This window comes from Chelonoidis abingdonii, chromosome 7, assembly GCF_003597395.2.
Source record: "Chelonoidis abingdonii isolate Lonesome George chromosome 7, CheloAbing_2.0, whole genome shotgun sequence".
NCBI classification, from domain to species: Eukaryota; Metazoa; Chordata; order Testudines; family Testudinidae; genus Chelonoidis; species Chelonoidis abingdonii.
In genome coordinates, this window is record NC_133775.1 from 72440339 (window position 1) to 72467795 (window position 27457).

The following is a 27457-nucleotide window of genomic DNA, read 5'->3' on the forward strand; positions in this document are numbered from 1 at the left end:
GTTACCGCCAGCAAAGAATCACAGGTGTGTTTTCACGGGGAGATAGCCCCGCACAGACTCTCCTATTTGGAAGGCTTTCTGTCAAACTACACATGCTAGGAACTGTTTTTTAAAATTACAGCTTAATTTCTGCAGAATTGATTGCTTAGGACAGTGTTCTAGGGAAACATTTGCTGTCTGTTTTTCAAGGCCGACACTCTACAGTGTGCTTTTGCTGGGGAGATAGAGTCCACATTAAAGCGCACAATCCAGTGATGCAGCACCAGTACTAGCACCTTTAGGATCCAGCAGGCAGTGCTTCCTATGGTACCCCTCTTAGTCCCCTGGCCAGGTTTACCAGAGTTCAGAGAGAAGGTAGCTCAGAGGCTCTCTTCCCATAGTGCCACCCTTGTCACACAGAACCCTAACACATAGCACTTGCATCTCATGCCAAGTTACAACGCTGTCTGCATGCCCCTGACATTGCCATTGTGTAATATGTTCATGTCTGGATAGCACCCAGTCCCTTGTAGTGCTGTTAATACACTGCACTCATGCCGAATCTAGGCATGGCACCCCAGGCCAGTCCAGCAGGGAGCACGCCTTATAATACTGAGTCATCTCATGTGGCCACAAATCGAGACACAGAACCCAGCTGCGGCAATACTTCTTATGCTAATATTTTGCTACATGTGGAGGTGGGCCTTCTTGGGTACAAAGCACAGAGTTAGAGGAGGGAAACTAGAGCCGGGATAGGTCCATGACTCAGGTCCACCTGGTTCCCCAAAAATACTGAAACATCAGCCTCTTTCTCATCTCTACAGAAACTGGTAATAGCAGCAGCTCTCACCAGCACACAGTCTAGATTTGTGGGCACCAGGGATGGTAAACATATCCAGCAAAATGGGCATTCCTCCCTATTCATCCTTAGTGTCTTCCATAGGTCCCAGTCACACCACCAATAATAGTCCCCTACTGCAATGAGCAAAGCTCCCTGCATTATTCAAATTCCATCTGTAGATATATGACAGCCCGTAGGAATTAGGTACCTATGACCCAGAACAGCATCTGTGTTGTAGTATCAGGGCCATTGTTTGTAAGATTTTTACTGAGAACATTTAGTTTGGGGCTTCAAAGGAACCCTGAGTGAATTCCTTTCTGGGATTTACTCTACTCTGGGATTTCTTAGCCCTGTGCCTTTTGGGGGCACCTCCTAGGACATATTAGCTTGGGAAATCTATGTTATTTTCTTAGGAAAATATTTCCCTTAGTTTTAATGCTTTCCTGAGAGCTCCTGCACTGCTCCTCGCAGCCACCAGATGTGCGCAGTTGAGCCACTTTGGCTCCGGTTACTAGCAATGATGTCAGAGGAATTAGATTGGAGGAGGAGGTCATCTGATAATCTGTAACCCAGGCAATGGTGCAGCCCCCTTCTCCACCCATACCCCCCTTCTCCGCCCCTGCATCTGGCCGCCTTCTCAGAGACAAAGAGAGGAAAAGCAGGATTTATACAGACAAAGGCTTTGCAGTGTTGGCAGGCCTCTCACCTTCCCCATCTGGTCTTCTCTTTTATGCTAACCCCCCTTGGCCAGGATGGGGAAGGAGCAGCCTGGTTCATGTTTCAGAGGCCCTTTGTCTCTCTTCTGAGCCTGACAGGAGATTTGTCTCCTTCCTTTCCTGTCTGTGATCAGAGATGACAGTCAGGGAAGTTTTTCAATCTGCTGCCAGGCCGGCTTGGGTGAGGGGGGGAGACATCACTTGTGCTCACACAGGCTGCTTTTGCTCCTCCAGGCTTTTTGGACACTTTCCTGTTATGCAGTTTGAGAGGAGAAATTGGTAGGTTTTGTGCTAGTGAATGAAACAGAGTTGTCTAGAGGCATAATGGGTACAGGAGGGCACTATGCACACCCTGTCTTTGACCCAAGTCTGAGATACTTTTGCTGTTGCACTTCACTACAACCCTGCAGCTGTCTGACTGTGTTAGTCCTGGAGATCTCCATAGCTCTGACGGTGTACCTCATTCTTGTTCTGACACCCTCCCCGCTCGCCCCTCTGTATTCCAGTCCTGAGTGCCCACACAGCACTCTCAGTGCACCTCCCTCTTGCTTTGTACTACACTCAGCTGTTCAGGCTCTGCCAGTGTGCCTCACTCCTGCCCTGCAGCACTCTCTGCTTTTCCAGTCCTGGATCCACCCAAATCTCTTACTTGTACTTTCCCAGCACTCCCCTGTTGAGTCACCTAGGGTGTGCATGGGAATATGCTGGGCCAGTAGTTACAAGTCCCTAAGATGTGTTTAGTCATTCAGACACAGCGCTACATTGCTGATATAATCAGAAACTCCAGTATTCTGCTTTGTTGTACCCTTCACTATTCCATGCAGTAATTCTGTAAAAGCACCTAATTTGCAACATCCTTGACTGTTCCTGTTCTATCCCCTCTGCCCAGATCTGCCCATGCACTTCACTTCTGACCTCCAGCACCTCTGCTACTCCAGGCACAGAATCCCTAATCCTTGGATTCTCTTTGTATGTCTAATATATTGCTATGATTCCTGCAACTGGTGCAGTCAGTTGAATGGCTGTAGGATTGAGTACCGCCTTCCTGCCTGCACCCCACTCCCTCCCCCCGCTGCCCATATATTTTGTGTGTGCAGTAAGGTGGGTATGTGGGCATGACTGCAGAGATCTGGCTTCATTTGAGCTGATCTATATATTGGAAAGAGGCTACTATCAAGAAATGATCCATACAGTGTGTTTCCATGGGTGCAGAGTTCGCTTCCTGGGCTCAGCACTGTAAATAACCTGTGTGGTGCTCTCTCACATTAGGGTACAGTATTTGTGTGCTGATACTCTGAGTGTGTGCTTTCTGTGGAAGTGTGGCACTCCTTGCAAGTGGAACCTCTGGAGTTACGGTGTTACACTGAGGCCCCTACTACTGGATGCAGATGCAGTTGAATGGGTTCCAGCTCCTACTCTTGTGCCAAACTTCCCACATACCCATTGTCCTCTGGGCCTGACTGAGAAACAGGTGCTAGATTCTCTCACTCCTGGACCCTCTCTGCTCAGTGTGAGAGCTAGGATGGGCCAAACTTGAGATGGCTAGGTTCCACCTTTGAATATCACCCCTGTCCTGAGACCCAGCCTCCCTTCATCTTCCCCCTCAGAAGCTATGTTCATGTGGAGAGAAGAACCTGGCTCTCAGCACAGGAAGTAGATCCAACAATGCAAGATTCCCCTGCACTACAGCAAAAGCAGATGCAATTTGCAGTGTTCCTAAAACAGGGAATTTTGGGATGTGGAGGGTAACAGCACTAAGGTGAAGCATGGCTATGATTTCTGCAGTCACTGAAAGGTCTGAGCCCTTTACAGAACAAATGGAAGGCTCTCATTGGCCTGAGGATCTTATTTCTGTTTTAGACATGATACAGTGAGTGAGGTCAAAAGGTGCAGTGTGGCAGGCCACAGAGCAAAGGTAAGATGAGGGTGGTGTGGTGCTAGTGAGGTGATGCAGTTACTGAGATTTGTGGTGTGCGCAGCTTGGCTGTATCTGCATTTTAAGTAGATGTGTACTTATTGTTTAGAATCTGCTTTTCTTACCGCTGAAATATTTTTCCTATCTAAAACAGCTTCTCTGTACTTCTCTGTTATCTTGGGGTGACTGCCATGGATTAGTGTTTGTGATCTTTAAGAGGCTCTCAAAGGGAGGAGGGAGTTTGAGGTTAATATAATGACCTTGTACCATTAGTCTAGTAGTCATCACACTCTGTGTCGAGGGCATGCTGTATCTTGGGCATAGAGGCCTTGAGTAGCTAGTTTGTGTAACATGGGTGTGTGATGCCGTTGCTCCCCCTAACCTTAGGGCTATGTTGATCAGGTGCAGTGATTCAGAGTAGGCCAGGCTATGTTGTAACTTTTCCTTGGCACAGCCTGTGTATAATGCAGCATCTGGCTAGTTCCAGAGGGCTGTGCCCCAGGGATTATAAGAGCTTGCTCTCCCCAGTCTCCTTTCTGCAGAGTACAGGCAGGAAGCATTTTCAGACAGAATTCCCAGGGAGGTGAGCCCATTGTTTCAGAGCTGGCAAGCTGGCTGAGTAGTTCCTTCATTTCCTCTTTTGCAGCAGCAGGGGGTGCTCTTGCACTGTCATGGGGCTTGCTTGCTTTCTCTGCTGCATTCAGCCATTTTAGGCAGGATGTTTTCCTTCCCCATCATCTCCATTTTGTGTTTATGACGCAGAAAATAAAAAGATTGAGCAAGGGAGGAGTCTGTGGGGAGGGTGAGGCTAGCTGAGGCAAAGCTGCTGCTGGATCTATCACTGTGCTGCACTCCTAACAGTCACACTGAGTTGAGTGCAAGCAAAGGCAGGAAGGCTTCACTTGCACAGTGTGGGGACTAGAGCAGGAGGCTGCTCCCTGCCTGTGCTGAAAGAGACAGGAAAGTGGGAGTTGTATGTGCAGGGAGCTCAGAGTGGAAAACCCCGCTGCTATCTAGACTCCCCTGACAGCCAGGGATTGCCCTCTCCTGCACCCTGCTCAGTACAGCTACTGGAGGGGGTTGCCACAGCTGTGCCAGGGATAGAAGCTTACACATCTGCAATATGGGGCTATTTTCCCACCTTTGTGGGGGAGAGGAATTCCTCTCCGTGAGACAGAGTGGGGGTTATCCCCCCATAAGTGGTGCAGAGTACAAAGCAGTCACAGTGGGGGTAAGCCTTCCCCCTCCAGCTGCTGTGTTATCCTGGCTGTGCCTGGGAAGCAGAGTTGCCCTGTTCAGCTGTTTTGGGGTGCAAGATTTTATTGCCTTTTCTGTGTGTGTGGAGTGGGGAAGAGCTGGATTATTGTCCCTGGTGCTCTCAGGGAGGGGGAGCCCATGCAGAGGTAACAGCATATGTGACCAATGAGTTCTTGTTGATACAGCTTTCTTTATAATTTGTGGTGTATGTCTCAGAAGTGCTGCTCCTTCCTCTTGGTGTCCCAAGTGCTGTACGATGGGATTGAGGAAGGGGGCTTGCTCAACCCAGGAGCAGACACTAGGGGGCAAGACACGCTTTGGAAAGCTTTATTCTGCTTGCTGTGCCACAGGAGTCCCTCTCTGATATCTACCCCCTTCCCCCCGACCTTCTCCCCAAGATCCTGTACAAGTCAGGGGGAGGGGGCAGCACAGGGGAGTTGTGTGCTGTGCATAATGCTAGCAACCTTACGCTTGTAGTGAAGTCTGCAGCTGAAGTCTGTACCAGAACGCCAGAGAGAAGTGGGGGCTTCTGGGCTCTGTGGCTCATAGCAGAGCAATATGTTCTGTCCTAATCCGGCAAAGAGATCTCTGGGGAGGGGGCTGTGTTCTGTCTGTGTGGGATCCAGGCATGGGGGGAAGAGGCATCTCTTTGGGGAGCGGACAGTCTTCTGTCCCTGTGGGACCCAGGGATGAGGAAAGAGGTGTTTCTCTGGGGAGTGTGGAAGAGGCGTCTATTTGAGGAGGGGGAACCCAGGGAAAAGGGTGTCTCTGGGAAAGGGGATGTGCTCCATCTGTCTTAGTTTTCTGTATAGCCCCCGTCTGCATGATTGCTGAGCTGTGCCTAGGAGCCTCAGAAGGTGTTTTGGCCTGAAGTGTGATGCTGTACTTGGAGGAATTATGTTGAGTGTTGGTTTGTAGGGGAGACTTTATTTATGTCTGAGCACAGTCACCCTTGGAGCTGATATGTTTGTTTGAGTTTTTTTCAGGCAAGTAGTCCTGCAGCAGAGTCTCCTGTTCCCATGACCTGGGTGTCTCCAGCTACATTGTTCCTATGAAATGTAGTTGTTTTGGGGGTTTGTGAAGATAAGACCATCTTTGAGGTAGCCAAGTCCTCATCTGGCAGGTGCCTTGTACATTAGGGGACCAGGACTTTGAACTCTACTGTGAAATTAATGGTGACCCATGAGGTTCATGATATTTTGCATGTGCTTTGTTGCTAATGAGGTATGTTGTTTTATCCTCTTTGTAGCATTTGGACCTTCACCTAGTGAGTTACTCGTCCAAACTGCAGGTGATGAAAGCATTGATCTCTGACTAGGTCATCTTGTAAGAGGAGTGGGTGAAGCCTACCCTTGTTTGAAGGGGGCATTGATATTCTTTCTCATTTATCACTGATAACGATCACTAGCCTATGTCAGCCATGAAACTGGGGTTGGTTTCAGAGTTTCCAGGGCTTCTGATTGAGTGATGGGTTTAAATCGACCAGGACAGGTGAGCTGGGAGCGTTCCAGGTTCAGGGAAGGGTTCCCTTGTCTTTCTGTCTCTCTCTCTGATTTGGGTGATTTTTGTCTACAGAGTTGAAGGGAAGCTCTTAGAGATTGTCAGCCTTTGATCTGTGTGTATGCAGGCATTGTGGGCCAATTGACCACTTTTCCATGTGGAACAGTTCTGCTGGTTGTGATTGGGTTCATGTGACTGTGTGAGAGAGAGAGGTTGCTTAAGTGCTGTGTCTGTATGTGGCCTTGAGGTTATTAATTGGTTGTAACTGATCTGGGTTTGTACAGTAGGTGCTCCAGTCATCAGACTTTTTATCTCACTTGCCATAGCTCATTGGAGAACCACAGTGATTTGTGTGGAAGGTGTGAAGGGCAGAGAAGTTTAGTGCAGCTACTCCATCTCCCCAGTGATTTTGTTCAGGGTTTGATTGTAGGGAGGTTGCTATGTCCTCAGCCACAGAGCCTGTTTTTGTATAGTAGGTTTAGCTATTTGGTAAGAAATGGATTCATGTGTTTCCCATATGGGCCATGTTCAAGAAAGTGGCTTGATGATCCTCTGTCTATACAGCATCCCTCACTGTAGTGTCTGAGGGCCTAAGCACTGTTCCCCACTCTCCATATCCGTCTGTCTGTCTAGGCTGCTCCACCCCACTTTTAGTCCACACTTGTGGCTCCTTGTGGAACTGTGCTGTTGAATGATAAGTCAGAAATGACCTAGTACTTCTCTTCCACCTCTCCTGTCTGCTTCCTCAATTCCAAGACTCAGTTTATTCTCTAGGGCAGGGGTCGGCAACCTTTCACAAGTGGTGTGCCGAGTCTTCATGTATTCACTCTAAGGTTTCACGTGCCGGTAATACATTTTAATATTTTTTAGAAGGTCTCTCTCTATAAGTCTACATATTATATAACTAAACTAGTGTTTGTATTGTAAAATAAATGAGGTTTTCAAAATGTTTAAGAAGCTTCATTTAAAATGTTGATCTTACGCCGCCGGCCCGCTCAGCCCACGGCTGGTTTGGGGTTTTGTTCACCTAGGCCGGCAGTGGGCTGAGCAGGGCCTGCGGCCAGGACCCCAGCTGGCAAGGGTCCAGCAGCCAGAACCCCAGACCGGCAGCAGGTTGTGCGGGGCTGGCTGCTGGGATTCCAGACCGCCAGTGGGCTGAGCTGCTCAGCCCACTGCCAATCAAGGGTTCCATCCGCTGGCTCCTGCCAGTCAGGATCCTGATTGCCAGATCCACTCAGCTCGCTGCCAGTCTGGGGTCCTGGCCCTGCCCACATACAGTGGGTATCTACCTTCTCCCTGGTTCTGGCCCATTCTCTTCCTCTCTCTGCACTGAGCTGAAGGTGGGAGTTCACTGAGCACAAGGCAGGGGGTGAAGGGTCTGGCCAGGAGCTAGAATGAGGGAGGGGGCTCAGGGTTGGAGCAGGAGGTTTACCTAGGCAGCTCCCATATGATGCGAGGGGTGCAGGTGGGAATGTGGGGGGTGCAGAAGTTCCTGTTTGGTGCTCAGGGTGGGGGTAGATAGGGTGTGGGGGGGCTGGGGATGTGCAAGAATCAGGGCGGAGGGCTGGGGGCATGTGAAGGCGGTGCAGGTGTCAGGCAGAGCGGGGGCTAGGTATGTGTGGGGGTGCCAGAGTCAAGGCTGGGATTGTGTGGAGGGGTAAAGAAGTCAAGAAGAGGTCTGGGTGTGTATGAGGGACCCAGGGCAGGGGCCTGGACTGTGTGGGGGGTGGGGGTTCAGGGCTCAGGGCAGAGGGCTGGATGACTGCCCCCCTCAGAACCCCCTGTCATAAATGGATAGGTAAGGTAAGGGTTAAGTTTCTTTTACCTGAAAAGGGTAACCGAACACCTGACCAGAGGACCAATCAGAGAACTGGATTGTTTAAAGTCAGGGGCGGGAATTTGTATACTCGGGGTCTTTGTTGTTTTCTTAGCTATGAGGAAACAAGTCTTCTTCTAATTCTCTCCTAATACTTCTTCTAAACATCTGTAAGTACCCAGGAACCGCAAAGTAATTCAGCTATGATGGTCTTTGGGGTGTATTTACCTGTATGTTAATTTGTTGTGCTGGTTTAATTGGGCTATCTTTTAAATCAGACTGTTTCTTTATATTTTCTTATAAGCAAGAGCCTGTATTGAGTTTCTTAATGCAAGATGATTGTTTTATATTTTCTTTCTTTTTTTCTATAAAGTTTTCTTGTTAAACCTTGTGAAAGTTCTTTTCCTAGGGAGGCAAAGGGAAAAGCCAGGCTGTGGGCTATTTTCCTATTTGGGTCCAGGGAAAGAGCAGACTACGGGGAAAGAGACGAAGAATTCTCTCTGTTCTCTGGTGGTTACAGTTTTTCCCTCATTCCTGGAGCAAGGGGGGTGGCAGAGCCCAGCTGTGGGTATTTTGCATCTCCATTGTCCTGAGGGAAGCAGAAAAGCTGGTTTCTTGGGTCACACAGGTTAGCCGCGAGGCAAGCCTGAGAAGGAGGGGGAAGGGGTTATTTCCCCTGCTTTTAGCATCCAAGGGATTGGGAATCTGGGTGTCCCACCAAGGGAGGGTTGGGGACACCAGAGGGAGGAAAGGGGGGATCAGGCCCCATAGATTAATTCCTGATCTGGTGGCAGCGAGAATATCCAAGCTGGTAGTGAGCTTGGGGGAGTTTCAGGTAAGCCCCCAAACTTTGGACGCAAAAGTCCAGATTTGGGACAGGACCAGACTGGTGGACCCTAAAGTCCAGGTCTGGGACTGGACGGCTAGATTACCACACCCCCAATCCCCTCTCTCCTTGTCCCCTGACTACTCCCTCCTGGGACCCCTGCCCCAACTGCCCCCCAGGACCCCATCCCCTATCTAAGCCTCCCTGCTCCTTGTCCCCTGACTGCTCCCCTAGGACCCTACCGCCTATCTCTCCTCTGACTGCCCCAACCCTTATCCACCCCTCCACCCCCAGACAGACTTCCGGGACTCCCATGCCCCATCCAACCGCTCCTCGCCCCCTGACAGGACCTTGAGAACTCCCGACCCATACAACCCTCCCCCTGCTCCCTGCCTGCCCCAACCCCTGTCCACACCCCTGCCTCCTGACAGCCCCGAACTTCCAACTCATCCAACCCCCGCAGGTCCTTGCCCCCTGACTACCCCGTCCAGAGACCTCCCCCATCCTAACTGCCCCCCAGGACCCTCCTTGCTCCCTGTCCCCTGACTGCACTGCCCCCTATCCACCCCCTGCCCCCTAACACACCCCAGAACTCCCATGCCTCATCCACCCGCTCCCTGACTTCCCCCCTCCAGAGACTCTCCCCTGCCCCTAGCCACCCCTTATCCAACCCACCCTACTTCCTATCCCCTGACTGCCCCCACCCCTTATCCACCACACCCCAAGCCCCGGCCCCCTTATCTTGAGACTCCAAGCGGAGCCAGATACACTACCCCGCGAGAGCGCACTGCCCCACCCCTCAGAGCACTGCGCACGCAGCGGCAGGGCTCCGGGAGAGCAAGGAGCATCTTTCCCTCCCCGCAGAGCCAAGCGCTGCCCCATGGGAGCGCGCAGTCCCGGCCCCCAGAGCGCTGTGTGTGCACGTGGCGACAAAGCTCCAGGGGAGGAGAGAAGGCAGGGGAGGGGCCGATGGCTTGGTGCACTCGGGTCGGTGCTCCAGCCTGGGACCGCGGACTCCGCAGCTTGCCACGCCGGGCAGGATTTTTAATGGCACACGGAGTCCCAGCAGGCAGCCGTGTGCCATTAAAAATTGGCAGACGGCACGCGTGCCATAGGTTGCCGACCCCTGCTCTAGGGTTTTTTGTACAGTTTTAATCCTCAAGTCCCAAGCAATGGGACTCCTATCCCTTTCCTGGAGACATGATTGCACAGTTTAATAAATTTTATGTTTTTCCCGTTTCTTTATTTATCTTATCTCTGCTGACACCCCAAATCCTTCAGGAGAGAGCTCCCCAGGAACATAGTATGGGCGCTTCCTTCATCCTAAGAGCCCCTCTGACCTCTGGGAATTGTTATAGCAGCTGCTTTTCCTTTAAGCCTCTCTAAGTTGCAGTGTCTTTCATTTCTGTGTGCGTGCACACACTGAAAATTAGGTCAGTGACTCTGTGTTTTCAGTAGCTGCTCTGTCTGCTTTTAGCCTAGGGTGTAAGCACATGGCATGGGGAGGGAATCCAAGGAGAAGCACCATCATGGGTTAGTTTCTGAGGAGAGAGATGCAGCTGTTCCCTTCCATGTTACTCCGGGCAGTGTGGTCACAATGTGATGCAAATCCCTGGAGTGATGACTGGAAGATTCCCCTAATCCACATGAGAAAAGCACCGCTGTCAGGGTGTGAGACATTTTGCCAGTGCACTGGGTGAAGATTCAATATGTAGGGCCCTACCAAATCCACGGCTGTGAAAAATGCATCACGGTCCAGGAAATCTGGTCTTGTGTGTGCTTTTACCCTATGCTATACAGATTTCACAGGGTTGACCAGCATTTCACAAATTGGGAGTCCTGACCCAAAAGGGAACTGCACGGGGATTGCAAGGTTATTTTAGGAGGGGTCACAGTACTGCCACCCTTACTTCTGCGCTGTTGCCCTCAGAGCTGGGCAGCTGGAGAGTGGCAGCTGCTGACTGAGGCCCCAGCTCTGAAGGCAGCAGCACAGAAGTAAGAGAGACAGTACCACACCTTTCATCCTTCTGCACTGCTGCCAGCGCTGCCTTCAGAGCTGGGCTCCCGGGCAGCAGCTGCTGCTCTTCAGCTGCCCGCCTCTGAAGGCTGTGCCGCCGCCAGCAGCAGCGCAGAAGTAAGGGTAGCAGTTCTGCAACCCCCACTACACACAATAACCTTGCGACCCCCTCCCCCTTTTGAGCCAAGACCCCTACAATTACAACACCATGAAATTTCAGATTTAAATAGCTGAAATCATGAAATATACAATTTTTTAAAATCCTATAACTATGAAATTGACCAAAATGGACCGTGAATTTGGTAGGGCCCTATCAATGTGGGCTTTGTCACCCATCCCTGAGAGGTCTCTGTGCTCACCCAGTACATATTGCAGCAAATGTTCTATTGCTAGGATGTTTCTCTTCTGTCTGGGAGAGTCAAGGCTGCTTCTCTGTCCTTGACCAGGAACCTAAGGCCAGTGAGAGCAGCTGCCCTGATCTCTCCCTGTCCTCTGTCAATGTCTGTGGCCTGTGTAGTGGTTTGTGGAACATGGACTGGACAGAGCTCTGAGCAGCAGGCAGCTTTATTTGGCAGTGTGGAGAAGCGCTGTGTTCCACGATGTGGGTGAAAGCTCCTCTTGTCTCTTCTCACCTTAATTTCTTGTGCACACAGCAAAGCAAGACCAGGAAGGTGGACAGGAGAAGAGTACACAAAAGAAAAAGGTCAAAGAGCTGAAAGTGTTGGATTCAAAGAGTGCACAGAATCTCTGTGAGTATGTTGGAATTAGGCAGTTGCCCATGAGTCCAGGGGTGTGCATAAGCTTCCTGATGGGGCTGAATGGAGAGAGCTGACTGAGGCATAAAGTGACTTTGTCTCTATGTAGTTCTTGGCTGAACACTGTCCCCATAGATTTATTTGTGCTTCTTTTTGTTATCCTGGTAGCAATTTTCCTGGGCTCCTTCCGTATGCCTTACGAAGAGATCAAGAATGTAATCCTGGAGGTGAATGAGGCTGTGCTGACTGAGTCCATGGTGCAGGTGCGTGAGAATCAAGGAGTCAAACATCTTTCCCTGCAGTGGAGACCCCCTGGTATTTGCTGGACTGAGATCTGTTTGGAGAAATGAGCTGATGGGATATCAATCTTTCCTAAGAGCATTGCCTCCTTTCTTGGGTAGGAGGGCCCATGGCTTCCAGAGCTGCCTTCATTCCACATCATGCAGGAGTCCACCACCTTCTCTTGCTCTTGCCAGGGGGCCTGATCGATATGACTGTGCTTCACTGACTCACATGTTTCTCCCTCAGAACCTGATTAAGCAGATGCCAGAGCCAGAGCAGCTGAAGATGCTGTCAGAGCTGGGAGATGAGTACAATGAGCTAGCTGAGTCTGAGCAGTTTGGTGTTGTGGTGAGTGCCCTGACCTTGGAGTCAGAGATAAGTTTGATAGGATACCATTGTCCAGCTGCTCATATGCCAGTATGTGGAGTCTCCCCACCAGGCCTGCTGTGTGTGTGATGCTGTTGTTCCCTTCCCTTCCCTTCCCAGATCTGATCCTCCACGCCTCCCACTTACGTTTGCAGCATTGCCTCGGCATGTCCGCTGTCTGGGAGTTGTGCATTTTATCATGTGAGTCCTGAAACAGCTTTGGAGGGTTACACACATTGATCCTCAGACTCCTCTCTGCCTTCACAGTGGGTTACAGATGATAGTTTCTGTGTCACAGGGTGACACTGGCCTTCAAGAGGGAGTGGGGTCAGTGCACCTGGGACTCATCAGCTGCCTCCCAGTTAGGCTTAAAAGAGAGCACCTGGGTCCTCGAGGTAGGAGGGAGACTCAGAGCTGCTTGAGAGCACTAAGTGAGAGTCAGTCAAGAAAAGGGAAAGTGACAGCTACCTACGAGTGAGGAGACTGGAGGAGGTCTCTGGGGAAGAGGGAGAAATAGTCAGGAAGCCAGTGGAGGGACTAGCCTGCTGAACTTCCTGAGCTCAAGAGCCCTGGCCAGAGAGGGCTGGAGGCTGAGGGCAGCAGAGGGAGATGTGCTGGCTAGCTGAAACCAGAAGTCCAGAGAGGGCTGGCTGAAAGCTGGCAACAAGGAATGGTGAGAGATGCTGGATCTGCACTGGAGAGCCTCAGTGTAGAGAGAGATGCTGGGGCTCTACTTGATGTGCTATCTAAGCTATGGCTGTGGACCTTGCATTATGGTTTATGTGCAATTACCTTTCTTTTGTAATAAATTAACCTTGCAAAGGTTGTTTGTAATCAGAAACAGTAAACGGGAAACTGAGGCAGCTGCACCTGGTGTGATGTGACTTATCAAAGAGGGCACTCCAAGTCGGATCACCTCATGATATTGATACTCAGTAGTGTTTTTCTGGTGATAATTTCCCTTTTCCCAGCTTCTCACTTAAACTATGATTAGTGTTAGCTGTGTGTTTTTTTTTCAATTCACATTAGTTTACTGCTTCTTTTTTTGTTTTAAATATCCTTTGGCATCACCACAGCCATCCAGAGATGGATTTAAATAATGTGCTCCATGTGCCAAAAAAGTTACCAACAGTACTTAGCCTACCTGGGTAAAAAAAACATTTTCTTTGGGGCTGCTTGGCTTGCAATCAGTTTACTCCATAGGTTCAAGAATAGGCTGGAAGTCACCCTAATGGAGGAAGTTTTGTCAGCTAACCCAGGGTACGGGAGGAACCTGCAGCCAAGTTTCTAACTAAAATCTTCCTCAGATCAAAAGGGTATAAAGGAGATCCTCATATCTGTGAGTTTTAGAGGATTTAGTGCCCATGTCTTGGCCTCTCTAGAAGACAGTGTATTTCAAACACGGGATTCTCCTAAGAGTTGTCAAGGAAGCTCTCCACTTCAAGGGCCAGATTTATAGACCCCATTTCCTCTCTGTACAAGGAATTTAGGTTGGGGCATGTGTTGGCACTGTTTAGTGCCTTTGATGAAGAAGGGTGGTGTAAGAGATTCTTTGACATGGGGAAAGGCATGCGAAATTGGGCACTTGCTACAATGGGGCAGTTAGCTATGTTGCGCTCAGTCTTGTTTCTTATCAAGTTGGCCCAAGATTTGTTGTTGGCTGCATGGCAGCAGAGGAACTTCTGTTGACTCTCTGGGTCGAAACAGTGTTCTAATTCCTGATGTGCCGCCACCCTAGGGATTCTCTGGACCAACTCCAGTGTCTCAGTGCACGCTCCTAGATTCTATTCCTTGAACTTTCTCCTTGTCATCAACTTCTGTCTCAGATTCAACATTTTGAGTATTACTTACTTTCCCTTAGAGTTTGTGGCACAATTAGTCTGGCTTTAGGGGGGAGAGATCATCTTTAATATCCTCCTTCAGTACAGTAGTGATCTGAAATGATTTTGGGGTATATTCCCTATGGCCATTATGGGTATTATATGCTTTAATTCAAGTGAACTTATAAGCTTTAATGGGCTTTACACATACTCATGGACTCAGTGAACTGCATCTAACCATTGCCACCCTTCTAAAAGGGCTGGAAATAAGAAAGCAATATCGCCATACCACCTTCCCCCAAAATGTCCTAAGAGAGGAGCTGAAGTGCCTCATTCTCTAGAGAAATGTTGATTGTCTGCCTATATCAGAGAGGTTCCACATACAGAGCTCAAAGAGGGATCTGTGACTGTCCTCTATGTTCCACCTTTCCATGAGATTCCTAATGGTCTTGGCAGCCTATGACAGATGTAAGAGAGAGAAATCATTCTTGTCTGTATCTCAGGATAAGGATTTCAGAGCTAGATCAGATGAGAAGGAGGGCTCATTTTTCAGAGGCAAGTGATCAATTTACAAGCCACTGTAGTCTGTTATAATTTCCATCTGTGGTGAAAGATCCTTTCCAGAGGCTAGCAGGCAAGGCATAAAGGCCTCAATTCTTTAAGAAAGGCAGCACTTGATAAAGTGCTTGTTAAGAACAGTATATGATGCTTGAACACAGCTGCCTGCTCCATTGCCTCAGCAGTGATGCTGAGACAAAAGATTCATGGTTCCTTACATCAGGACTCCCTTAGGAAGTTCAGATGAAGATTTTCAATTTGTCTTTTAAGTCACAATCTGACAGCATGATAGCGAAACTGAGGGAGGCCAAGATTGCCATTTGAGCGCCAGGATTTTCTCAGATTACCTATAGACAGATTATCTGCAACCATGGAGTTTGCTCCAGAATCCCCACCTTGCTGCAGGAATGTGCTCCAGAATCTGGCCTTTAATTTTTTAAATAAAGTTTTTAGCCCTTATGGTAGCAGAGAAAATGTCAAGAACGTGAACTCTGTAATGTAATGCAGTGTCATCTCCATATGTCTGCAGAGAACCTAGAATAATAGCTCTGAGATGGGTGACTATACAATTCCAGGGCTGTATAGTTCTTTTTCCCCTAGATGTCCTGGAGTTCACCATTGTGCTGCAGCCAGCTGCTCAGTGTCACAGTTGCAGGGTCAACTGTATCTTTTATCCCTCTCTTGGTTTTCCTTCGGGGCGTCCATGTACATTTTCAGGCTTCCAGCTGTCACCTCTTGGATGAAGATCTGCATCTGTGTCCCTCCAGCCTGGTTTTAGGCTTCCAGTCCCTCTGCACCTCACTGTTACTTCCTCAGCAGGTATGACTAGGACCAATACCTATGGCTAACTATTTCTAGATTTGTTTGATGCTGCCTCAGCACAGGCAGATGGACTTAGTGAGTTCTTGAAGTCTCTTCCAGCCCTACATGTCTATGATTCTGTGCTATCTCTGTATACCAGCTACCAGCCAGCCTTCACAAAACAAAATACATTTATTCTTCGGGACAATTCCTAGCGTTGCAGAGAATATCCAAAAACAGTAAAAAGGATTAGCTCTCCTGGATGCAAGTTTGTCAGGCTTCAGATCAAGAACTAGAACAAGCTTGGGACAGTCCAGCTTTCTTTCTTTCTAGTGTTTGGGCCTTTGATCTCTGATCTCCTGTTTCTCCAGCCAATGTCCCTCTTCTCAGGACAAAGCTTCAAAAGCCTAGGTTTTTGTATAAGCACTATTGTTGAATTTGTAATAAGCATCCTCAGGGATTCCCCAGGAAGCCCCCTTAACACTTACTGTTGCAAAAGTCCAAGCCTGTCTGGCATGTTTCAGTATAGTCATTGAACACTTACACTTCCCAGGTCTCTCATTTGTTACACCTGACATTTTGTTTTCCATCTGTCACCCTGCCCTGCTTGGACCAGCCTGTGGCTTCCTCTTGCTCCGCAGCTTTCCCCACAAAGGAAAGTTAATTGGATCACAGTAGATGCTTCTTTATGGAGCCAACCAGCAGCAGGTAGGAAAGCAAGAAACAAGGGTCCAGGGAGTGGAGGGAAGACAATTGTAGGCTGGAGAACAGTGCAGCAGCTGAAACCTGAGATGCTGGGGAGATATGCTGCTGAAGCCAGCTACCAATACTTTCGCTTTCCTGGCACATATGGGGAAGAGGAGGTTCTGAGCTAGGTTGTCTTGGCCAGCATCACAGGAGCTAACACCCAAAGAGTACAATCAGCATGCCCGGAGAACAGTAACAAAACTCATCCTGGAAAATAATCATCATATTTTACATCAGTAAGAATTTTCAGCTGAATCATAGCTGGGAGGTTTTTGTGGGGCTGTGAGGATGAGAACAAAGGATATGGATATTTCATGGCAGTAGAATAATTATTGTTGCCTTGGAATTTAGGGATCTCCCTTGCAGCATCTGGTCCCACTGTGCTGCCTACAGGTGAAATGTCCCCAGTCTTCAATATCCCACCAGCATCAGCAACTGTAGTCTAGTGTTCAGTCTGGGTGCCACCTTCAGTCCAGTGGTTCAGTCAGTAAACTCAGGGGCCCGTCACAATGTCTACCAGTTACCAGCATCAGCCAGTTTCTTCAGCCACATTTTATTCCCAGGGTGAAACCTGGTCATGAAATACCAGTGGAAACCCCAGACCAATAATAATTTCTTTCCTTCCTTCCAGTCTAGTTCACTGACTTGACCACAGCCAAGCCTGTCCCTACCCAAGGGGTAGGATATCTGATTTCTCAGACACATGGCTCTAATCCTACTCCACCCCCATTTTCTGTGGTAGAAAGCAAGACAAGAATTGGATTACAGAATCCTAATAATCTTGGTTGGGGCTCATTAGCTGTGATATTTGGGCATTCTTGTGCTTATGAAAGAACTACCTGTGCTCTTACCAGAGTTTCCAGAAGGAAATTCTGAGCCAATCACTTCACCTAGTGGCATGGAAGTGGGAACCTTAGACAGTCTTAGATGCTTTGAGTCATATATTCAAATAGAAGCATTTCCATGTGGTCTTATAGTAAGGATGTGACATCTCAGGTATGGCCTGGTCTTGCCATTTTGGAGCGTTTTATTGTTCTTGATGAAACCTGGGTTATCTTTTTCTATAAAGTACATTTAGTCCCTAGAATGAGTTGTTCCACATTGGATGGTAATTCTGACATTGCTCATCCTTTGGTGAAACTATTTCCAAAGGATCTTTTGCCTGTATACCCACCAATCTGTAAGTCACCTAGTGTTCAGGATTTGAACTTGACCCTCTCTAGACTCATGGATGATCTGCTTGAGTCAGTTCCTGACCAAGATAATGTAAATTTCATCCCAGGCCATTTCCCTTCTGAACTTCTTTCCAAGCCCACAAGCTGGCCATGAAGCAACTAAAGGGCCAGAACTAAACAGTTTAATAAATCGCCTGGTTATCATAAGAAGGGAAGAAGACAAAGCAACAAGCAGTCTTTGATCAGTAACGCTCTACATTCAGCTATGTTATGTTAGATGGGGGTTCAAGTGTCAAGGAGCTGTGGGTGCTTCAGTGGTCTGCTTCTTTGAGACTAAGACTACCATGAAGATCCTGTGTCATGGCTAAGTTTGGGTGTAGTCTCTTGAGATTGGATCCAGATTTGATGTTCACCTTGGGAGGCCAGCACTTCTGTCTCTGTTTAGATACACACGTCTGAGTAACCCTGTTGCAAGTTCATTGCTACTACATCCCAAAACAGATGTTAGACTCTGATTTGGGAAAACAGCCGTATTCAGGAAAGCACTAAAGCACAGACTTCATGTGCTTGAAGCCAGCAGGACTTCAGAGCCTATTTTCATGCTTTCTGGAATTGGGGCCTTAGAGTGGGAATCTGCAATGGCAGTTGTGTGCAAGGGAAGAGCAGTTTACCTGCCAGTAATTGAAGTTCTCCATGTGTATTTGCTTGCCCATTTTCCCCTCATCTTTGTGATCTAGAATTAGATTTTGCATACATCAGGGGTCGGCAACCTTTCAGAAGCTGTGTGCCGAGTCTTAATTTAGTCACTCTAATTTAAGGTTTTGCGTGCCAGTAATACATTTCAATGTTTTTAGAAGGTCTCTTTCTATAAGTCTATAATATATAACTAAACTATTGTTGTATGTAAAGTAAATATGGTTTTTAAAATGTTTAAGAAGCTTCATTTAAAATTAAACTTAAAATGCAGAGACCCTCTGATGGTGGCCAGGACCCTGGCAGTGTGAATGCCACTGATAATCAGTCGCGTGCCGCCTTTGGCACACGTGCTGTAGGTTGCCTACCTCTGGCATACATAGAGTGGAACTGAGTATGGTTAGGCATGTGGCCATTACAGTCTGTATTAAAAAAAATCTAACATACCTTATGTTTGACTGAGGCCTGGTCTATACTACGCGTTTAAAATCGATTTAAAGAGCGTTAAATCGATTTAACGTTGTCCCCGTCCACACTACAACGCCTTTATGTCAATATAAAGGGCTCTTTAAATCGATTTCTGTACTCCAGCTCGACGAGAGGAGTAGCGCTAATTCGATATTAACATATCGGATTACGGTTAGTGTGGACACAAATAGACGTTATTGGCCTCTGGCCGGTATCCCACAGTGCACCACTGACCGCTCTGGACAGCAATCTGAACTCGGATGCAGCGGGCAGGTAAACAGGAAAAGCCCCGAACTTTTGAATTACATTTCCTGTTTGCCCAGCGTGGAGCTCTGATCAGCACGGGTGGCAATGCAGTCTCAAATCCAAAAAGAGCTCCAGCATGGACTGTACGGGAGATACTGGATCTGATCGCTTTATGGGGAGACAAATCTGTTGTATCAGAGCTCCGTTACAGAACACGAAATGCCAAAGCGTTCGAAAAAAAATCTCCAGGCTACACAGCGCTGCGTGGCAAGCGTAACGGGAAGCCAGAGACTCAAATGGACGCTCATGGAGGGAGGGAGGGGGTACTGAGGACTTCAGCTATCCCACAGTCCACAGCAGTCTCTGAAAAGTATTTGCATTCTTGGCTGAGCTCCCAATGTCTGTAGGTTCAAACACAGTGTCTGGCATGGTTCAGGGAATAGCTCCTAGTTCCCCCACCACCACCATGTGAAAGAAAAGGGAAAGAATCATTTCTTGACTTCTTTCAGTGTCACCCTATGTGTACTGAATGCTGCTGGTAGACGCGATGCTACAGCAGTGAAGAGCACTATCCGCTCCTCTCCCCTCCCTGGTGGTAGACGGTGCAGTAGGACAGGTAACCGTCCTCATGAACCCCATGCCTGATAATTGCTCAATATCATGAGGAATGATTCCTGGTTACTCCCAGTAGATAGGACAGAACGGCTAATAAGCATCTTCATCATAGCAAGTGGGGCTTCAGCCCTCTCCCTTTCCTGTGTAAAGAAAAGATTCTGTACTGTCTGGACTGTCATAGCCCCGGGAGGCTGCCTCCCCTCATTTTATCTCACTAACAAGTCTCTGTTTCTTATTCCTGCATTCTTTATATCTTCATGACACAAATGGGGGGGACACTGCCACAGTAGCCAGGAAGGTTGGGGGAGGAGGGAAGCAATGGGTGGAGTTGTTGCAGGGGCACCCCCTGTGAATACTGAGACGGAGCAGCTGTGCTCTGATATACTGGTCCTCTAATACACTTGCCCCTTATTCTAGGCAGGACTGACTCTGTTTTAGAAACCATAAGGGAGGATTGACTCAGTCCCAAGTGAGTCAATCCCAATTTTGCTTTTGCGTTGCGCCCCCGGCCGATTTAAGCCAGGGCACTCATGATAGCAGCGGACAGTACAGAGGGGAAGAGATAACCGTCATCTCATTGCCAGTTTTCTCCGGCAGTAGACGGTACAGAACGACCGGTAACATCTCTCTGCTATCATTGCAAAAGCAAGTGAATGCTGCTGTGTAGTGCTGGAGTATCTCCTCTCTCTCCGCGGCATCCAGTACACATACGGTGCCGGAAAAAAAAAAACTGAACGGGCTCCATGGTTGCTGTGCTATAGCGTCTGCCAGGGAATCCAGGAAAAACGGCGCGAAAGGATTGTCAGCTGATGTTTTCTGGGAGAAGGAATGACTGAACGATTTACCAGAACCCCCCGCGACAATTAAGATTCAACCGATCCAAGAGGCGGGGGAGACTGCGGGAACTATGGGATAGCTACGGAAGTGCTACCCACAATGCAACGCTTCAGAAATCGACGTTAGCCTCAGAGCATGGACGCACAACGCCGAATTACTGTGCCTAGTGTGGCCACATGAAATCGAAATTATAATATCAGTTTTATAAAACCGATTTTAGCAAATTCGATTTTATCCTGTAGTGTAGACGTGGCCTGAGTGTCAGTGTGTGTATCTTCTGTGATTAGTTGCTCTTAAATGATTCTGGGACTTGCAAGGTATAGCACACAACTCCTAGAGAGTGGATCTGCAAAGAGCTACTGTCACTGGTCAGTAGGCTTCCTTTTCTGTCCCCTTCCCTTCTCAGAGCATCTTGTTTTCTCTTCCCTCTGTGTGACACTGTTCCTGTCCCCTTCCCTTCTCAGATTAGCTCGGTTTCCCGCCTGCGGCCCCGCCTCAACTCCATCCTTTTCAAGCTGCAATTTAATGAGCAGGTGGAGAACATCAAGCCTGAGATTGTCTCCGTAACAGCAGCCTGTGAGGAAGTGCGTAAAAGTAAGAGCTTTTCCAGCCTGCTGGAGATAACCCTACTGGTGGGCAACTTCATGAATGCAGGCTCCAGGAATGCTGGTGCCTTTGGCTTCAACATTAGCTTCCTCTGCAAGGTGAGTGAGTGTTTGTTTTTTCCATGGGCAGGTCAGGGAATTGCTTCCTCTGTGTTTATCACACAGGAAACCTCCAGACATCTGTGCTTGGGACAGCAAACCACTGTTTGCTGGTTTCAAGTATTCTCTGTGCTGTCCTGTTCTCATAGCCAGTTTTCTCATTGCCAGCTCCGAGACACAAAGTCCACTGATCAGAAGTTAACATTGCTGCACTTCCTGGCTGAGTTGTGTGAGCAGCAGTACCCTGATGTAATGAAGTTCCCTGATGAGCTCATCCATGTGGAGAAAGCCAGTCGAGGTACTTGTTATTGTAGTGTGGGTGGAGTGTTACAGAAGGTGATACCAGAATAGGTGAAAGGTGGTACAGGGTTACATGGGGGTTGTTGATCTTGTTTTGGGAAAATGGAGGATTGTCTTTGTATATGGGTGGGACTGGGAGGTTGGATCTTGAGCATGTGAAACAAAGACCGTTTTTGTTTCTATGTAAATGGACGTTAGACCAAGAGGTTGCTGTTGAAGCTAGTTCCCAATGGTATGTGGTTTTGTGAGTATGGTAAAAGGAAGATCTCTCTGAACTGAGTAGTAGGGCTGTGCTGTGCTGCATAGGGTAGTGAGGGAAGCTCCCTGTACTCCCAGGCGTCTGTCCTTCCACTTGTTATATCTATTGTTTGTCCCGTGTGGAAGGCTGGCTGTGTTGAGTCAGTGTCCAAGGAGGAAGGAAAGAGGAGAGCAGCAGGATGCAAACTGCAGATGTATCCTTCCTTCAGAGAGCAGGAATGGAAGCTCTCAGCAGGCTGCCTGGGGTCCTGGCCTCCCGTCCAATTCTGCATTCCCTAACCAGCCTCTCAGTGTCTCTCTTTCATTAGTACTGATCATATATTCCTTTTCAGCCCTCAAGCTCTCTTCTGACACACACTCAATAGAAATTCTAATATAAACACACACACAGTTTCTCAAGTGCACTGTGCTTCCTGGGAAAGGGGGCAAAGGTGGTTTTATGCTATCTTTGTAGATCCCCAATCCTCGTTTAGCCTGAGGGCTGCTAGAAGTTGCACCAAGCTATTTGTGACCCAAAGAAACTGTTCTGGCAGCCAGAAATCATTGAACCACAGAGGATCTCCTAGGCCGGGGGCTGCAAAGGAAAATGGTGTAGACCCTCTAAGCTGGGGGAAGTCACAGGCATCCTGTGTATGGCCCCTTTGGTGTTACAAGAATGGCACAAAGGCAGCATAGTGGGGCTGGAATCTTGCCCATCATCCCTTGCTTGTGCCCAGTTGGAAAGGGGAAGAGGAATGAATGGAATGCTGGAGACATCATCCATCTGCTGAGTGTAGAAAACAAGTCAGCTTTGCCCTCCACCTGAGCTGATACCATCCATAAGTAGATAGAGCCCTATCTACAGTGTGAACAGCTGCCAAGGACCCCAGGTCTTGTCTGCACTGGCCCAGCACCATTGTACTAGTGGAGCTTGCCTTGCTTTGAACTGGGTTAAGCTGCACCAGTGTAAATGGTTAGAGCCCTGATACAAAATTTTTATCCACATCCAGTCCACAAACATGGCCCGTATCCTGCAGATATCTGCAGATTTGCAGGGCTTTATAAATAGTGCCTTTTGTCTGCATGGGTTCAGTTACAGTGGTGTTTAAAATCCCATTGTAGACAAGGCCTCAATTTTGATGCGTATGTTGGGAATATCATACAGATGCTCTCCGGGTTACACAAGACCCGACTTACACAAATTCGCACTTACGGAAGAAGTTCCATAAGCCAGAAATAGGATTTCCGAGTTGCAGAAATTTTCGCATAATGTACGGGTATACATTTCCGACTTAAACAAAATTCGAGTTATGCAAGGCTTTCCACAACGGAATGATTTGCGTAAGTGGGGGGGGGGGCAGCGTCTGTACTCCATCTTTGTCTATCTCTTTCAGTCTCTGCTGAGAATTTACAGAAGAATTTGGATCAGATGAAGAAACAGATTTCAGACCTGCAGCGTGATGTTGAGAATTTCCCCGCTGCCACAGATGAGAGAGACAAATTTGTGGAAAAAATGACCATATCCTTTACCCCTAAGAAAGAGGGCACATGCTAGGACAGAAGGGATCTCCAGTGCACTGCAAGGTTGTGGGGAGCTAGCATGTGGATATGTCCTGTGCAAGAAGATATCTCTGACATGGTGTTGGGGCAAGGCGTGTTCATGCATGATTGAAGGGATCCCTGGTTCATTGTTTAGACACCCTATGTCATCAGCAGGGGAATCTCCACTTACTTCCAGGTCCTTGGATGCTGTGTGCAAGGCAATGCCTGGTACTTCTCTGGATGCCAAAAATGCTTGGTACTTTGCAAGTTTGCTGGAAGTTGGTCTGTAGGTATGTGCCACAGAAAGCAGGATTCTCTGTGCACCATATGGTGACAGTGGAATGCAGGGTGTACCTCTACTGAGGGCAATACTTGGTATGCTACATTGTCTTGGGGTGTTGCTACCACAGGCAAGGGAATTCCAGTGTTCTGTGAGATGGGAGTTGGTACTTGGTATCTGCCATGAGTCAGAGTATTCCCGTGCTAATGGCCAGGGACAAAACTGGGATGTAGATATGCTGTATTTGCATATGTTTTGGGGACAAAAGCACTCAGATGCAGGCACAGTGCAGAGTGATGGTCTGGTTGACAGGTAGTCTGCTCTGGCTGAGGGGGTTCTGGTGAGTTGCATGGATTTGGGATTCGGGTGTGTTGACTCCTACTGTACTGTAGTGGAGTGACACTCTGTACCTCGGAGGAACTGCCAGCATCCCCATGTTCATCCTTGTAAAATGATTGTGTGGTATCCAATGCAAAGTTTGTCATGTCAGGTGTCGCAGGAAGGCTCATAATACACTGAGCATTGTTGTTATAGTGATGTTATAGTAATTGTTACAGTAATGTTATAGGTTATAATTTCATGTGTATATAGTTATGAGGCTGAAAATATATCCTTATGCCTTAAAACAAGCCCAGGCTAAAACTTTCCAAGAGCAGAGAGGCAGTTCAAACCTTATCAGGGCATGTTTGGGACAAACCCAACCCAGCCTCACAGGAGCAAAGGGCACTGGCCTAGACAGCAATAAAAGGATCTGTTGGACTCTTGAGTGAGTCACCCCCTTTCCTTTCATCAGTTTTGGACTACAGTGAGGTAATACTCATCTGACTCTGAAAGTGGGGGAGAGCAAAGCCAAGCGGGAGGAAAGGACATGATAAAAGGGAGAGACATTTGCCATGTTCTTCCTCTCTCTTTCACCTACATCTACAGACACCACACCAAGCGACTGAAGCGCTGATCAAAAGGGAGAGCCTGACTGAAGGGCAACCAGCCAGCCTGTGGTGAGAAGCATCTAAGTTTGTAAGAGTATTACACGTGTTGAGATCAGATTAGAATGCATTTTGCTTTTGTTTCATTTGCCTAAATATGGCTTGTTATGCTTTGAATTATGATCTCTTAAAATCTATTTTTCATAGTTTAATAAATCTGTTTGTTTGTTCTACCTGAAGCAGTGTGTTTCGTTTGAAGTGTGTCAGAGTCTCCTCTTGAGATAACAAGCCTGGTGCATATCAATTTCTTTATTAAATAGATGAGCTCATATAAGCTTGCAGTGTCCAGCAGGCATAACTGAGATTATAAATCTTAACACTGCAAGATGGAGGTTCCTAGGGTTGTGTCTGGGACCGGAGATACTGGCTTGTGTCATTTGGTTGTACAATCCAAGAAGCAGTTTATATGCCAGAGGCTATGTGTGAACATCCCAGGAGTGGGGTTCTCACAGAAGAGCAGGGTACAGCTGTCTCCCAGAGTCAAAGATTGGAGTGACCTAGTAGATCACTGGTCCAGATAACACCAGAGGGGAATGTCACAGGTAGTATGGGCCATACGGAAGGAGCATCATAAGGTCTCCCTTTGTAAGGGGATCCCTGGAAGGAGTGTGCCGTGGGAAGTCCAGTGCATGCCATGCATATTCACATCTAGCCCTTCCTCCTCCCTCCCCCTTAACTTAAGACACTGAACCCTTGACCTCTTGAGCAGAGGATTCTGGGGTCCACCCAGCTGAGAATGCTGGGGATCACTGCAGTTGGAGGGGAAGCTCTTTATGCTGTCAGAGGAATTTTGCAAGCTGGAGAAAAGCCCATTGGTTAACCAGATAATTCTGGTGCATGCACACGCTATCCCTTACCTCTGGTGTTTCCACAGAGCAGCTGATTGTATTCCTTGACTCTCAGATTTCACATCTTTGTGAAGGATGCTCAGGAGCAGTATGAAAAGCTGCGAATGATGCACTCAAACATGGAGAACCTTTTTAAGGAGATGGGTCAGTACTTCCTGTTTGACCCCAAGAAAATATCCATTGAGGAGTTCTTCATGGATCTGCACAACTTCAGGAACATGTTTCTGGTGAGCAAGGGACCCTTTCCTCATCCTACCACTTAGCTCAGATCCCTCCATCCTGTGCATCCAGCCCTGGCGTTATCTTTTCGCATCCTTTCCCACTGGGAAAATAACTCTGTCTGTACACTTACACGCTGCTCAGACCTTTGCACCATCAGTCACTTCCCAAATAGCTGTTTTTCTCATTTGCAGCAAGCTGCCAAGGAGAATCAGAAGCGACGTGAGACAGAGGAGAAGATGCGCCGAGCTAAACTGGCCAAGGAGAAAGCTGAGAAGGAAAGACTGGAGAAGCAGCAGAAGAGAGAGCAATTGATAGATATGAATGCAGGTACTAGAGCAGGGGTCGGCAACCTTTCAGAAGTGCTGTGCCGAGTCTTCATTTATTCACTTTAATTTAAGGTTTTGCATGCCAGTAATACATTTTAACGTTTTTGGAAGGCCTCTTTTTATAAGTCTGTAATATATAACTAAACTATTGTTGTATGTAAAGTAAATAAGATTTTTTAAATGTTTAAGAAGCTTCATTTAAAATTAAATTAAAATGCAGAGCCCCCCGGATCGGTGGCCAGAACTTGGGCAGTGAGAATGCCACTGAAAATCAGCTCACGTGCATCCTTCGGCATGCGTGCCATAGGTTGCTTACCCCATGTACTAGAGGCAGTATGGTGATAAGTGAGGGGCAGCAGAGGTTCTGGTCTGAATGCAAAGCTTTAGCAATATTGTGGGTTGTAAGGTGCGAGAGATGAGGGAAGTGGCTTTGGGCCACTGGTTGGGGTCTCAGTGATGGAGACAGCTCAGCACATGAAGAGGTCCTTTTACTAGACATAATGAATATTTCTGTGTGACTGCCTTGGCTTCCAGCAGCAGCACAGAGCATTAGACTTTGGTGTTGGGTTTATTCTGATTTATACATTCCCATAGCATTGCAGAGTTCTTCACAGACCAAAGAGAGTGAGCTGAAGAGCTTACCACCTATGTAATACGTGGCAAATTACGTGGCACAAGGAGAGGCATTGAACGAAAGGAGAGGGAATTCCTGTATTCCTACCTTATGCAGTCTCTCCCCTTGGTCTCTTGGGACAGCTGGTAGTTAAAGGAAGAAGAGCTCTGCTCTCTCTCATCTCCTTGGACCTTGGACAAGCGCGTTCGTCCTGAGGAGGCCTCATTGCAGGTCATCCTGGACTATTTACTGCACTTAAAGCTCCAAGGCATGTTGCTGTCCTCGGTCAAGGTGCACCTGGTGGCCATTTCTGCATTCCACCCTCTGCTTCAAGGCAGGTCTATCGTCGCCCATCCCAGGATGGCGCGATTCCTGAAAGGTCTAGAGCACCTGTACCCACATATCCAAGACCCGGTTCTCCCATGGGACCTGAATCTGGGGCTCTTGAAGCTCATGGGCCCTCCTTTTGAACCCCTAGCTTCCTGCTCCCTCCTGCTCCTTTCCTGGAAGGTCTCCTTCCTGGTTGCCATATCGTTGGCTCGGCGGGTGTCCGAGATCAGAGCGCTCATGTCAGAGCCACCCTATACAGGCTTCTACAAAGACCAGGTCTAGCTGCGCTCTCATCTGGCTTTTCTGCCAAGCTTGTGTCCCAGTTCCACACGGGCCAGGACATCTACTTACTGATCCTCTGTCCAAAGCCTCACACATCCAATGAGGAGCACAGGCTGCATATGCTGGACGTCAGATGGATGCTGGCCTTCTACATCAATAGAACATGACCATTCTGTAAGTCAACGCAGTTGTTTGTTGCTGTTGCAGACAGGATGAAGGGCTGCCCGGTCTCAGCCCAGAGAACCTCATCTTGGATCACAGCGTGCATCCAGCAGTGCTACCAGCTGGCAAAAGTGGTCCCCCCAGTGATTGTGACAGATTTTTCCACTAGAGCACAGGTGTCTTGGGTGGCCTTCCTGGCACAGGTGCCAAATCAAGAGATCTGTCGGGCCATCACCTAGTCGTCCGTCCGTACTACACACTGACTCAGCAGGCACGAGACGATGCTAACTTTGGCAGAGCCGTACTACAAGTTGTACGACGGTGAACGACAGGCCCACCTCCATTGATACTGCTGCAAGTCACCTAGAATGGAATCAACGTGAGCAAGCAATCGA

General features: G+C 48.2%; 1 protein-coding gene across 2 annotated transcripts in view; it reads left to right on the plus strand.

The window, feature by feature from the left end:
• The window catches only part of LOC142047112 (protein diaphanous homolog 1-like), a 71832-nt gene that overhangs the window by 25825 nt on the left and 18550 nt on the right, over positions 1-27457 (plus strand). Inside the window, exons 2-9 of one of the 2 annotated variants that reach the window (XM_075068005.1) lie at positions 11521-11616; positions 11791-11885; positions 12151-12252; positions 20695-20934; positions 21103-21232; positions 22866-22989; positions 25189-25354; positions 25541-25676. In XM_075068005.1, the coding sequence (XP_074924106.1) occupies positions 11521-11616; positions 11791-11885; positions 12151-12252; positions 20695-20934; positions 21103-21232; positions 22866-22989; positions 25189-25354; positions 25541-25676 (1089 nt within the window). Of the gene's footprint in view, positions 1-11520; positions 11617-11790; positions 11886-12150; positions 12253-20694; positions 20935-21102; positions 21233-22865; positions 22991-25188; positions 25355-25540; positions 25677-27457 lie in introns of both variants that reach the window. The other variant, XM_075068004.1, reaches the window with a different exon arrangement.